Consider the following 14,760-nt stretch of genomic DNA (forward strand, 5'->3'; position numbering starts at 1 on the left):
TAATATTTTAAGAAATAAAAAGTATGATTGCTGGTGATAGCCAATTAAACAAGTAAAGAATTGTCACCTACTAACCCTAAAATATGTTATTCAGACATTAAAATGAGATTAAAAACTTAGTTCCTTGAAGAAAGGAATGTGGGATATATATATATATATATATATATATATATATATATAGGAATATATATTCCCAAATATAATATATATATGGGAAATGTATAATATATATATCAAATATATATATATGTGTGTGTGTGTGTGTATTTACATATATGTATATATATCAGCTCTTTTCTCAGAGCAAAGAATTGAAAATTGAGGGAATGCCCATCAATTGGGGAATGGATGAATAAATTGTGGTTGGGGGGGGGGGGGGGGGGGGGGGTGTTACTTGTGTGCTCTTGCTCTGACACACCAGGCATCTGTTCAGGGACTTTTTCTTGCTACTCCCAGCCTCCACTCAAGCATAGCTCAATTTCAGATCTAAAGTATCAAGTCTCCCTTTTAGAAAAAGTTGAACTGGCAAATCTTCCTCACTTATAGTGAGTGAAAATGTGTGGTGATATCAGCAAGTCACCTGGCCAGCCTTATTCTTGTCCTGAACTGTCATGATTACTCATTAATAACTTGAAGTATAATCTGTTCCTCCATCCTCTTTTACCATTTACCTTTAAATGCCAAAATGTTTCCTATGTGAATTTAAATTTATATCATGGTCCTCTTTTCATATAAGATGATGCATATAATTCAATCATTAATGCTGTGTCATCAACCTTACATAAGTAGTTTTCACTTACTATTATTAAATAATGTCTAGACAGTGAGCATTTTTATATGTGTTATTAGCTAATTTTTTCCCATTTGGCACAGTTCAAAAATGCAGTATGTCAAGTAACTAAATGTTCCTAAGCCAATAGAATTGTTACTTGGCTAAATTTGTCAAGAGGGAGGCAGAATTATTCAGTGCATTTGATTGGTTGATTGTGTAAGGAGTCTACAGTTTTCTATAGAAAAGCATCTGAGCAAGACATTTTAGCTAATGAATCAAAATCAGATATGTGGTCATTATTGGCTGATTATTACTCCATCTGCTCTATGCTAACGTGAAAATCAATTACTGTGTCTCTTTCCCACTGACAGCGTATGTTGATCGGGCTGGCAAGAGATCTTCGAGGGATTGCCTTTGCACTGAACACAAAGACCAGCTACACCATGCTGTTTGACTGGATGTATCCTTATTACCCTATGACAATACCAGCTCTGTGCACAGAGGGGTACCAGGCCCCTTGCATTAGCTTAATAGTATGGCACAGTAGGGAAGAGGAAACAAAGCTAAATGAACTAATGTGTAATCAGCTAAAAATTACAGCACAGTGGCAGCAGTGCAGTTAACTGTGAATACAGCATTTGGAAAGACAGCGCAGAGAAGTCACTTTTTTAATGATGACTTAGGAATCACACCTAAAAATAATGGTTTATGTGGGTATTAATGTGGAAAACCTGTTATATATAACAGAAAAAAGAGAACCACTACTTATTTTTTAAAAGAGCATTAAAATCTCTGTTTCATCTCAAGCAGAAGCCTAGGAAGATACATTTTATCTCATGATGACTGTCTAGATATTAGCTGCTCATGTTCAAGATTTTCATGACCATAAAAATATTAAGAGAAATAGAAAAAGGAAATGATCAGGAATTCCATTGGATTCCTTTGGCAATTCCCAGCATTAGTTTTGCAAAAAGAAAAAAACAGCAGAAATTTCAAACAATAACTGATAAATGAATTCCAAAAATAAATGACAGTTTACTTTCAATCCTGTGAAGATATACATACTTTTGATGCATATTAATATCCTCACAATTAAAAAAATAAAGTGTTTTGTGAATGTTCATATTTTTGTGAATGTTCATAATTTATACTTAAAACACTTTCTCAAACTTCTCTGGTTACCCAAATTGCAAAAGAAATTATTTAATTTAATCAATCTTCACAAGATTATAGTTGTAGTTTCACACAAATGATAAAAGATTTAGTAATACTCTGAGTGTGTTTTCAATAAAAAATACTACATTTTAAAAAATAATTTAATTCCAGAAATGGCTTAATTTTTTTTTGTCTGTTATCAAAATGTTTTGTAAGCAATATATTCATATAGGAAAAGCAATGATAAGAATTTTTCCTTATCATTGAAATATCATGTATATTTGGACAGATAATGTGTATGTACAGATAATGTACATTCTGATACAGAGAAGCTTATGACATTATCTTTGACTCTGAGGAATACCCTTAAATTCTCTTTTTCTTTCAGTCTTTCTAAGTAGGCCAGCTACCACTGTCTTAACATTTAATAACTAATGAACACTTTGATTTACTTCAAAATATTAAATCTGTTTTGTCAAGTATGGAACTGTTAATGATCTTGAAACTAAAGTCAGATACAAATTATCTAATTTTGATAGTTGATTATTTGGTAGCATTAGCCAAGAGGCATATTTTCAAACAAATGGACCTCTAAAAAGCTATTAAATATCTATACATAGTAAGATCCTTCCCTTAAGCTTCAAGAGTAGAAAGATAACTCATGACAGACAAAATTTTGTCCATAATACCCAATACATTGTTTTAATGCGTTTTTTAATTAAGCTTGCATTTGCTTTCCTCACTAAGTTGTTGTTGTTGTTGTTGTTGTTGTTATTGTTTGGGTGGAGGGGGCAGGGATTGAAAGGGTTTTATTGTTTATTTATTTTACAGTGGCACTTTGAAATTTAGTTTTTGTCCAGCAGATGGCAAACATGAGCAGAAAGAAATTCTTAATACTTGGTGTTTGTTTTTTTGACTGAAAACCATTGTTTCTCAATTTTGCCATTTTTTGGCCATATTTTTGTTGTTGTTAGGGTCAGGGGTCAAGAGTGAAGTGTCATTTATGCAGAAAGCTGTGTTAAATTGCCAAATGGGTGATTTTGAATCTGCCTTGGTTATACTAATTGAGTTTCAGTAGCAAATCAGGCTCCTTGGAAAAAGGCCAAAGGCTTTTCATAATTGTATTGACAACAAAATGAATATGATAAATGGTGTTCATTCAGTTGAGACAAGATTTATAGTTTTCCTTTGGGCAAGGGATGAAGAGCAAATATTTATAATAATAGGAAAATTTGTTTAAAAGTTATATTATTTGATGATTTGAAAAGCTTTATTAAAATATTTCCAAATATTTTAAGCAGTTTCAGGTGATATAGTACAGGTTCTGCCCAAAGTATTCTAGTAATGCAAAATGAATAAGTATATGATAAAAAAAAGAACACTACCTGGATATGAAAGTCATTTATTCTTCCTGAAATATTGATATGTCAAACCGTCAGTGATGATTCCCACATTATTGCTATGGAAAGTTTATTTGTCTTTTATCCACAGAAATGTGTGTTCTTTAATTTGTTATACAGTCTTTAGCATGCAGAGGAAACATCCTGTCAGAACATGTCATCTTACTGTAAAATCGAAAGACTTTTTATTAATGGAGGTTATTTGATAAAATGCTGGTTAAGCTATTTAATTCAAAAACATTTCTAGAAATGTTAGATTACTAACCGTGTTGCACAAAACTACACTGCTCTCACTCTGTCCTTCTAAATCTAAATCACTTGAAACTGAATAAGCACCATTTTGTTAAATTGTTTACACAGCTCAATAAGTATGAAATAGCTGACAAACTTCCATGATTCTCAGATGAAACATTGAAGTCTTACCTCTCTTGAATACTCATGTAAACTTCTCCAGGGTGAACTGAGGCAATGAAGAATCAAAAGGAAAATAGAAAATGAAAGTCAAAAATATTTATTCATAGAAGTGGAATTTCTACCACCAGAATTTTTTTTTTTTTTTGATTCTCAGAATCTTGTTATAAAAGCAGCCAAGTCTGCCAGAAGTTTTGATCACCATTAGTAGAATTCTAGGATCACCTGAAGAAATCAGGTTTTGGGTTCTTTAAATCTTCTTTCTCCCACTATGGGAGGTGCATCAATATTTCCTTTAGCCAAATTTTTTTAAAGTAATATCTTTTGGTTTTGTATCACCTACATTTCCTAATATATCTCTCCCTTTTCTCACTTCCACAAAACAATCTCTTATAACAATTTAAAAGGAGGAAAAATAATAGTTTAAGAAAACTAATTGACGACAACAACAAAAAAATGTCTTAACAACATGTGCAGTATTTGTCACCTATTGGCCCTCCCTCTGCAAGAAACTGGTTACCCTACTCCTCATAGAACAAGATATTTAGTTTTGCAGGAATTAGTTTCTATTATTTTGTTACTGCTCTTTCTTTCCATTTATATTTCCATAATACTGTATATTGTTTTCCTGATTTTACTTAATTTTATCAGTTTATGTAAGTTTTTCCATGATTGTCCGTATTCATCATGTTCATTGTTTCTTAGAGCATAGTAATATTCCATTGTATTCATGTACCATTTTTACTGTTTCACCATTTTTAGCCATTCCCCAATTGGCCTTTTATCGGAATTCTAATTGGAACCTTGAGCCAGATCAGTCATTCCCCTTCCACTGTATCCACCATATTCCATATTCTTTCCATATCCCTATTATTTTATACCAAGTCCCTTTGCAAAATCCTCTACATACCTGTTATCTTCTCCTGTACTCTCATCTCTATCCCTCCCCCAAAGACTTGCTGACTTCAGTTCCACATCATCCTTGTCTTCTTTCTAACAACAGCTTCTAGCTAGGTCATTTGGAATTCCTTTTTAATATATAGATACTACCCTGCATTCTCTAGATTTTGCTCAACCATTCTCTTAAGTAGAATGCAAATTTTTATATGCTAATTGAATATTGAGTAAAAAATAAATCAATGGACTTGTATTCTGATTTGTATTATATTTATGTACACATATATCATCTACACAAAATTATAAGCAAGGATTATCTTATTATTTATCCTCCCCTTAATGCATAGCAGGTTCTTAACAAGTATTTATTAATGTTGAGCAACTTAATATACTTTCCTATATTTAATAAATAATATCTAAATAAAAAGATAAAGAGGAAATGACAGATAAGGTTTCTGTACTAGCAGAATATCTCACAACATAATTAGGAGACAGAGCACACAGTAATAAGCATAATGATAAAAAATAGCCATTCATTTAACAAATGAGTATTAAATGGTTATGGCAGCATATGCAGTACAAAAATTAGTAAGGCATGGACCCTAAAAACCTATTGTGGAGAGAAAAGAAATAATACATATACATAAATATCAAATAATATAAAGGCCAAATGTGACTTTGATACTTTAATGTTCCTTGGCTCCTTTGATTTACTCGTTATGGCAGTTGATTAGTTAAACGGTAAGGAAATGGAATTAATCTGTGTCCATGTCTATTCTTTTATCCATTTCCTATCAACAGTTTGTTTAAGCAGGTCAGATTGGAGTTATCTCAGTTTTATTATTTCATTTTTATTTATCTAAAACTATTTTTTTAATGTTCTGACAAATCAGTTCTGACAAATAACTGATATAGCTATGGCTTCAACATCAGTAAATAATAATTTCCTTTCTGTTAAAATGTGATTAGATTTATTTTTCAATATTGTTATTTGGCATTTTGTATACTCATTGCTTTCCAGCTCTTTTCTTGAAGAAAGTATTCATAATATATAGTCATGAGGTTTCTGGTTTTCTTCTCAGTTAAGTCTTGGTCTCTTTCCTTACTTCTGAACTATATTTTCCAATATATTTTTTCATCATCTTTCTCTGTGTCCACTTTCATATACTCTATTGCATTGGAATTGTCAAGTACTAAAGTATGTGTTGATTTAACTTTTATTGACATCTTAGAATTTCTCTATCTCCTCAATCTCACAAGAGAAATTGACTTTTAAAAACTGCAGCTGTTTTCATACTGATCTTTTTGCAAATACTTATCATGAGAATTACAATATAAACTGCCAAAATGTCCCATGAAGATATGTTTTTTGTTGCCTTTGGATATATAATAAAACCAACTTTGGAATCAGAACTTGTGAACCATCTTTCCATTTAGCTTTTCTCTTTTGGTTTCAGTCACACTGAGAATGTCAAAAATTTATATGATTATCCTTAGTAACTGGACAAGGATTTCACATTTAGTACACTAATGACTAAAGTAATATTCATAGACTAGATACAGTGATTCTCAGTACCCTCTACCCCCTTATTTCTGCCATATAACAAAAGTAGCACACAACTGAAAGTCATTTTATATTTTTCTTTCTTTCATGAATTGCTGTGGCCAAAAAAAAAAATTTATCACTGAGCAACCAGCCTTCTAATTATGAACCATTCATGTTTAATTGGGCTCTTCTCCACAAAGTAGACAGTCTACAAAACTCAGAACTTTTCCACCATAGTAATAACTAACATTTAACACTTTAAAGTTTGCAAAGCATTTGATATACACTATCTCATTTGATTCTTACAAGAATCCTGTGACAGATATGCTATATAATTGTTTCTCTCTTTCTCTCTCTCTCTCTCTCTCTCTCTCTCTCTGTCTCTCTCTGTCTCTCTCTCTCTGTGTGTGTGTGTGTGTGTGTGTGTGTGTGTGTGTGTGTGCGTATCATCTCCATTTTACAAGTGAGGAAACTGAGGTGTAGAGAGCTTACATTACTTGTTCATGGTCCCACAGCTAATAAGTAGCTGAGACAAGATTTAGCTTGAGTCTTTCAACTCCAAAATTCTGCCAGAATCTGCCAAACTATTCTACTGCCAGAATCTTTGAAAATCCAGAGTGACCTCCAGACTATAGGAGACATAAGAATGAGATTTGTGAACATGTATAGGAAAAACTCAAATAGGGTGCTTTAGAATTCAGAGGAAGGAAAGGTGATATCAAAAGAGTAGTGGTAGTCAAACATAAGGAACTGAACAATTAAAAATAATTGTTATAATAATAAATCTGATTTTTCAGCAAGTAAATGAATGAAAAAACATGTATCAAGTACTTAATATGCACCAAATCCTTAACTCCTTGTCTTTTTTTAACATAAAATGCATACCTTGTTTTTGGTGAACATAGGCCAACATAGCATGTACAAGATATATCTACATAAATAAGACTAATTGTCCAAATCACATTTATCTATATCTTTATTTTATCTATATTATTATAATATTCCATTTGTACCAGTACAAGACTTGACACATGGTAGAAGCTTTATAAATGTTTATTGATGGATTGATCATTTATGTGAAATTTAGTGTGTGAATTTTTTCATCATAAATTCAAAATCTTTAAAAGAATGAAACATCAGTTCTCATTTTCTTACAACTCATATCCATTACCAAGTTGTGTGTTCCATCCTCACAACAACTCAAATGTATTCTCTTTTGTCTGTGTCCACAGTTATCACTTTAGTATAGATTTTCATAACTACTTATCTGGAGTTGTTAAGTAGTTTGCTAATAGATTTTCTTTACACTCCCTATTCCAATCTATCCTTCATGCTCAATAACATTTTACATGTACTTACAATCATTACATACTATCCTAAAGATCACCAGTAGTTCCCTTTTTCCTTCTGAGTCAAGTTCAAAATCAATCCTTACATCCTGTACTCCAGACAAACTAAACAACCATGTCCCACAAATCCACACCATGTTCTCAAACATTTATACTCTTACAGTCTTTCCAAAGGCATTCAGCAGGTGAATTTCTACCCATCCTTTAAAGTTTAATTCCAGGGCCATTTTTTTAGGAAGCAAATCCACCTACATGGTAATGCCCTTCTTTGTAATTTTGTATCTTCTCAGAATCTAGCACATAGAGTATGTACTTAACAACCAAATACTAGGCAGTAGATATGATTATTGTATTTCATATTTCACAGACTGATAGTTGCGCCAAACACTCCTTCCTTTTGACCTATGGGACACAGATATAAGATACCATTATCATTCAGACTTCATAACTTACTGATCCCATATCCTTTGAGAACAGTAGCAGGAATAATTATTTGTCCCACTTCAGGTGGCCATCTCTGTGATGTGACATGCAGCCCCTGGCTCTTGTAACATCAGGCATCTATTAATGTCAGCAGATTCATTGAGAAAAAAAAAATCGCTTTAAAATGCATCTGGTCTTGCAAACTATTTCTGTTTTTCAAAAAAAAGTTTTTTCCCAATTGAAGAAATATGTATTGAAAACCTACTATGTTCAAGACAATGAGGTGGTACAGTGGATAGTGTGCTGAACCTAGAGTGAGGAATCTGAGTTCAGATGTGACCTCAGACACTTACTAGCTATGTGACCCGTAGAAATTTCCTTATCTGTAAAACGAGCTAGAGAAAGATATGGCAAATCATCCTCTTTGCCAAGAAAACCCCACATGGGGTCACAGAGATGGACAAAACTCAAAAATGACTAAACAAATGTACAAGATACTGTACTGTGTAGGGAAGATGCAGGTGTGGAAGCTAAAAATTTCTTTTAAGATAGAGTTTCTGAAGACTCATAGCAGTGCTGAGTGAAGTGAACAGAAACAAGAGAATATTGTACACAATAACAACAAGATTATGTAATGATCAACTGTGATGGACTGGATTCTTTTCAACAATGTGATGCGTGATTCAAGGCAATTCTAATAGACTTGGGATGGAAAGTTGTCATCTATATCCAGAAAGACAACTATGGAGACTGTGAATCAAAGCATAATATTTTCACTTTTTTGTTGTTGTTTATTTGATTGTTTGTTTTTCTTCTTTATGGTTTTTTCTCTTTTGATCTGATTTTTCTTGCAGAGCATGACAAATATTGAAATATGTTTAGAAGAATTCCATATATTTAACCTATATTGGATTGCTTGCTGTTTTGGGGGGAAGGAAGGAAAAATTGGAGCACAAGGTTCCAAAGGTGAATGATGGAAACTATCTTTGCATATGGAAAAGTAAAATAGTATTTTTTAAAAAGAAATAGAGTTTCTGCCCTCAAGGAGCTTACAGTCTATATGAACATTATTAAATATACACAAATAATTATAATGTGAGATATCAGGAAGTTATTTATGGAGGAAGTGACATGTGAAAATGGTCTTTAAAGAAAACAAAGGGCATGTGTTTTAGATATGAAAGTTAAAGAATGAAAAAGGTGTGACAGCTGAGAGGCAACAGAAAATAGGATGAGTATGTGGGGCCCAAGTTAAAAAGACAGGGATAACAACATTAAAAGAGGATGTGCCTTCAGGCCTTCCCTTTTTGCCTCTAAAACAGCTACTTCATTAGCTATACCTCTAGTTCCATAAGTCCATGAATTCATTGACTTTTTTCTGGTGCCTTCATAAATCTGTTGTAAACCAACCTTCGAGAGAAGTGAAAATTTTTATAATGAATACACTTAAAAATCAAGTACATGAGGAGATATCCAGTAGCTCTAAAAAAAAGGAGTTCTCACCATAATAGAGGGAGGACATTTTATGCTACAGGCACCTGTGTACTAGACAGTAAGTAAAAAATGAAGGAAAGTGCTCTTTTGTGTGGCTTAAAATGTTTTAATTGGGAAGGGAAAATTACTTTTCACTCAGTTATATTGTTATTTTGTATTTTATTTATAGAAAGAGCTTGCTACAAGTTCAGTGGCCAAAGAAAACTCTTGCTGTAATACTCTAATGATCGTAGAAACTTCTTTGTAATTGTTCCAACAAAATACTACTAAACCATCAGCAGCACTTGGAAATGATGCCTTATGACTTACTAAGCATTTACTGGGAGTACAGTCTTCGTTGCAAAGACATTGGTTGCAGGGTGGTTTTACTTGTTCACTTACTCTATAATCTTAGACAGTCATTTTCCTTCCTGGGTTTCAGTTTCCTCTTAAAAAATGAGGAGTTTGGACTAAATGATTTCTAAGGCATTTTCTAGCCCTAACCTCCTATAGCTCCATGAATCTGTACCCTCAAACTCATAAACACAAATCTGGTTTCAGGACATAGTAGCTTAGAAAAGAAATATTTTTTGTATGAGAGTTAAGATTATATATAACAAGGTTGGATGGTATAGTAAATAGAATATGCCTTATAAGAGTAATCTGGATTCAAGTCCTCCCTGTGATACTACTGGCTGTGTAATATCAATTTAATTTAATGATTTAATCTTTCAATACTAGAGAACTAACTTTTAAAATTTTTTATGTTTTTTAATGTTCTGGTAATTATATTTAAATATAATTGGTTTGCTTTGTAATCTTATATACTTTATTTTCTGTATCTAAAAATATCATTCAGGAGAGATATTTGTCCATAGGCTTCATTAGACTGTCAGTAAGGTCCACATACATTGTATAAGAAGAGATAGAGTGCCCATATACCAAATATATTCAAGGCAACTAGAAGAGTTGTTGAGCAGAGCTTTGGAGGAAACCAAGGATCCTATAAGGTAGAGGAGGGAAGGGAATGCCTTTCTGTGCATAGATAAGGGGATATAGAAGAGGCATAGGAGATAGAATGGTGTGTTTGAGAAACAGCAAAAGAAAAAAAGACTAATGTGACTGATCCTGGAGTGTCTGAAAGAGAGAAATGTAGCTGGAAAGAAAGGCAAATTGAAGCCAGTTTTTGAGGAGTTTTCATGGCAAACAGGAGTTTGTATATGATCAAAGAGGCAAATGGGAGCCACTGAAGCTTATTGAGTTAGAGAGTTTCATAGTCAGAGCTGTACTTTAATATATCACACTGGCATTTGTAAGGGTGGATTAGAGAGAGGGAAGAAACTTGACGTAGAGAGATTTAATAGGCAGCTATTATAACAGTCTGGGTGAGAGGCTCTGAGGGCCTAAACTAGAGTGTACAATAATTACCCTGGATAATTTTGGCCTGTAATCCTCTGATCCTGCTCAGTTTTTTAAGTAGATCTAGGTGACAGCAGTTACATTTACCTGTTGATAAGTAAAATAGGCATTTTCCCTTATAAATTCAGTACCTCCACTACATTAAAAAGAAGGCACCTATTGGATAGAGTGCATTTCACAAGTTGGTTATTGTGCTACATGCATGTACATGAGTATCTTCCTCAGAGGGTCTACTTTCCTCATATCACAAGTTTAGTTCTCTGAAGGCAGCTATAAAATTAAACTTCTAGAATGCTTTCAGATCCTCAACCTGTAACCTGCATCTGGCATTCACACTGAAGCCCTTTTGACTTTTCTGCTTAGTAGGTCTCTACTCCACTTTCTAATAATCAGTCATTTTCTTAGTGGCAGTCACCTCTGTCAGAAGAATATTAGAATTGGCACCAGTCTCATTCCTCACAGAAAGGGTAGCATACTTTATATCCGCCGGCCTTTTCCCATGGTGAATGCAGAGTTCACTGAAAAGATGATGTCCTTAATTCCTTCCATGGTTTCTTGAAAATATGCATCTGTTAGCCTGTCCTGTTTTTAGGTCCTTCTCAGTTGACCCTCTCTAAACATACCTTGTTAATTATTTCATTCTTTGTACATGTATCCCCAGACCTAGCAAGTACTTAATAAATAAATGTTTGTTGATTGATTTAGAGATTGAGATGTATTCTTGCCGATGATTACTGAGTTTGTGCTTTCACAAATCTGTGTAAAACATTTCCCCCACCCATGTTTATCTAGCACTATCTCCAGATTCTTGGCCATCAGAAAATGAGACAAGTCTAATAAAGCAACTGGTTAATCCAAGGGGAAAAAATCAACCAAATACTTTATTTACCATTATGTAAAGTAGACAAAACAATCATATTGATGACATTTTTCATTTTTGCAACTCTTTATCCTGATAAGATAACAATCTGTCATCTCCAGACACAAATATAAAAGTCAATGGTCTTTGTTCTTTTTATGGAAGGGTGCTGCTTTTGAGCATTTGGAGTTTTTCTGTATTTTAATTATGGGTATTTTTATGTGAATTACTCCGTGAGGCTTTATACCAAAGATTACAGTTAAAAGGAACAAAATAAATTCATCAACAGATATGGTCAAAGATGCAAAAACCTGATTTCAATATGGCAGGATAAAAAAGAATTATCTTTTGATCAGTTCATAAGAAAAAAGATATGCTTGACATCATTGAAATTTTTTTTTTAAAATGACCCTTAAGATTTTAAGATAATGAAAGAAGGTTTGTATAAATTCTCTGGAGCTTTTTCCATTTTCCCTTACAACTTCACCCTCTCGCAGAGGTGATCTGTGTGATCATCTATAGCATGAAATAGGCTAAATCAACTCTTTTAGCAAAAGCAATCAGAAAATGAAACCTTTGGATTTGTTTTTTTAGCTATCCAGATAAATATTCCCAGAACTCATTAACACAACCTAATTGGTATTTTTTTTGGTCAATTTCTTAACTAATATCTTTTTGCTTCAGTCTTATTTGACCTAGACTGTAAGTTTCTGAGGGGTAGGGGGCAGAACATGCTCCATTTAGCTAACATTATATAAGTTTTATCCACATCAGTTTGTTGTTTAGTAATTTTTTCAATGATGTCAAGGACCATAAGTTTATTCATAGGGTAGATCTAGCTGATTGTTAGATGAATTGATTTTTCAATTTGTCACGCTTCCTTTCTTTTAATAATTCAGGCAGGTTTTTGTTTGTCCCCCTAGCAAAACTTGGACTAAATTTAAGAAAACTTAAATTCACTTGATACCTTACTAGATTGTGGTAGGAATAGAAGCATTTTTGCCAAAGATAGAGTAGAATATTATCTTATGCATAATATGGAAAATTAGAGAAAATACAGTTTGTGTAGAGAAATAGCATGGTATAGTGATTACAGGACTGGCCTTAGAGTTTGGAGTTAGATTTAGATTCTTTCCTTTAGGCTTACTAATTATGTAACTATGGGCACACTCCAGGACCTTTCAGTGCATTTAACAGCTTGCTCTAAGACTATACATTACAGAGAATGCATTGGTAGCAGAAGCATTCACACTGAAGAGTTTCTCACAATGTAAGTGTCTTCAATGACTGTTCCCCATATCTGGCTCTTCGTCCATCCTCATCTTTGCCATCTACTTGCCTGGCTCCCTTTATGCCTCATCTGAAGTCTCATCTTCTGTGAAAAGCCTTTCCTGGGCCTCCTAAATTTGATTGTCTTCCTTTAGAGATTATCTCCAATTTATCTGGTATAAATATATACATATTTGTTTGCGTATTGTCTCCCCTATTAGACTCTGAACTCCTTGAGAGTAAAGACTTCATTTTTATTGGGGCAGGGGATTGGCCTTTTTTTGTTTCCCCAGTGCTTAGCACAGTATCTGGCACATAATTAATTGGTGGACTGATGAAATCATAGTTTCAAACCAAAGAAATATTATAAAGTATCATTTGTATTTAGGAAATTGATTTAGAACAAATACTGTTGCTCCTAAAAAGTTATTTAATTGGAGGTAATAGTACTTTATTGATATATATATTCTTTAACTTCTTATATAAAAGCTACTCAGCATACCTTCCTATTCTTCAGAAGGCTATTGAGCGGTGGTACCAAGAACCTGAATGTACAACTCCCATTCTGAAACTAATGGCAGAACTAATGCAGAACAGGTAAGAAACAGGAGTAAACTAATGACTGTAATTCACAATCTATATATTTTGTATTTTATATCTTTGTTAGAGTTGAAGTGTAATATGTGCCCTAAAGTGAAAGATTAGGATATTCTCCTTCTTGTGTCTTTTACTTATTAAGAAATATTTTAATTAAATTATATTAATTTTTCTAATAAGCATTCATATATAAAACCAAGAAAGGTCTTTTATACTATGAACATTAACAAGTTCCAGGGAATAAAGGTTTGGAGGGGGGGTAAGACTGTTAATATAGAGATATAAAACTGGAAGAAGGAGAAGAAGGAGCAAAGGAATGAGGAAGGGAAGGGAAGGAGAGAACTAAGATATAAAGAAAGAAGGAGAGATGAAGGGAGGTCAGAAAGAAGGAATGTTATAGAGAATAATATGACTCCTAGGAAGTTCAAAATGGATATGTGTAGAAATAAACACCACAGGTAAAAATATTGTTAATATTTTACAACATGTAAAATTCAATTTCAGAACCAGGAAGGATTGTAGATTTACTCAAATCCAAGCTCCTCATTTTACACATGGGGAAATTAAAGCAGAGAGAAATAATTATCCTGAGGTCACAGGGTGACAAAGCTGGGAGTAGAGCCAGTACAGCATGCTTTATACATTTGTGTAATTTAGCCACATATATAGTTTTTGTTTAAATAGCCAATTGTAACACTTCTCCGTATCTTCTGACCTATCTTGTAATTTGTATAGCCCATCAGATATTCAAATATTGTCAATGTAAATATCAATAAAGGGTATGGCTGAATGAACAGGAGAGAAAAAAATGTAATATGATAATTGGTATTACCACTTTAAACTATGTCATTGTGAATGTGGCTAAGCACCAAATTACCTGTCACTTAGCCATCCTCTTTCATCAATTCCGCTTTGTGAGCTGCATGTTAGAAGGGAGATGTGCAGACAAGGAAGGAGCTTATGTTGGAGCTCTAATTTTCTATCAGATGCTGGATTGTCTGGAGCAATAATTTAAATATTTTATTCTGAAACAAGCAAAAAAATCATCAAAATGTAAGTATGATTCCTTTAAGACTTTGATTTTTTTAAAAATTGTTTTTTTACAGATGTTAATGATAAATTGATTGTATTTTCTATTGTAAAATCTAACTAATATTTGTCCTCAATTAAATCTCAGTAGTTTGCTCAAT

General features: G+C 33.1%; 1 protein-coding gene across 2 annotated transcripts in view; it reads left to right on the plus strand.

Moving 5' to 3' along the window:
* Positions 1–14,760, plus strand: part of RANBP17 (RAN binding protein 17) — a 339,284-nt gene that overhangs the window by 267,491 nt on the left and 57,033 nt on the right. For both annotated transcript variants that reach the window (XM_031953652.1, XM_031953653.1), the window contains 2 exons: positions 1,144–1,232; positions 13,463–13,570. In XM_031953652.1, the coding sequence (XP_031809512.1) occupies positions 1,144–1,232; positions 13,463–13,570 (197 nt within the window). The remainder of the gene's footprint in view (positions 1–1,143; positions 1,233–13,462; positions 13,571–14,760) is intronic.

Source organism: Sarcophilus harrisii, chromosome 2 (assembly GCF_902635505.1).
Source record: "Sarcophilus harrisii chromosome 2, mSarHar1.11, whole genome shotgun sequence".
NCBI lineage: Eukaryota > Metazoa > Chordata > Mammalia > Dasyuromorphia > Dasyuridae > Sarcophilus > Sarcophilus harrisii.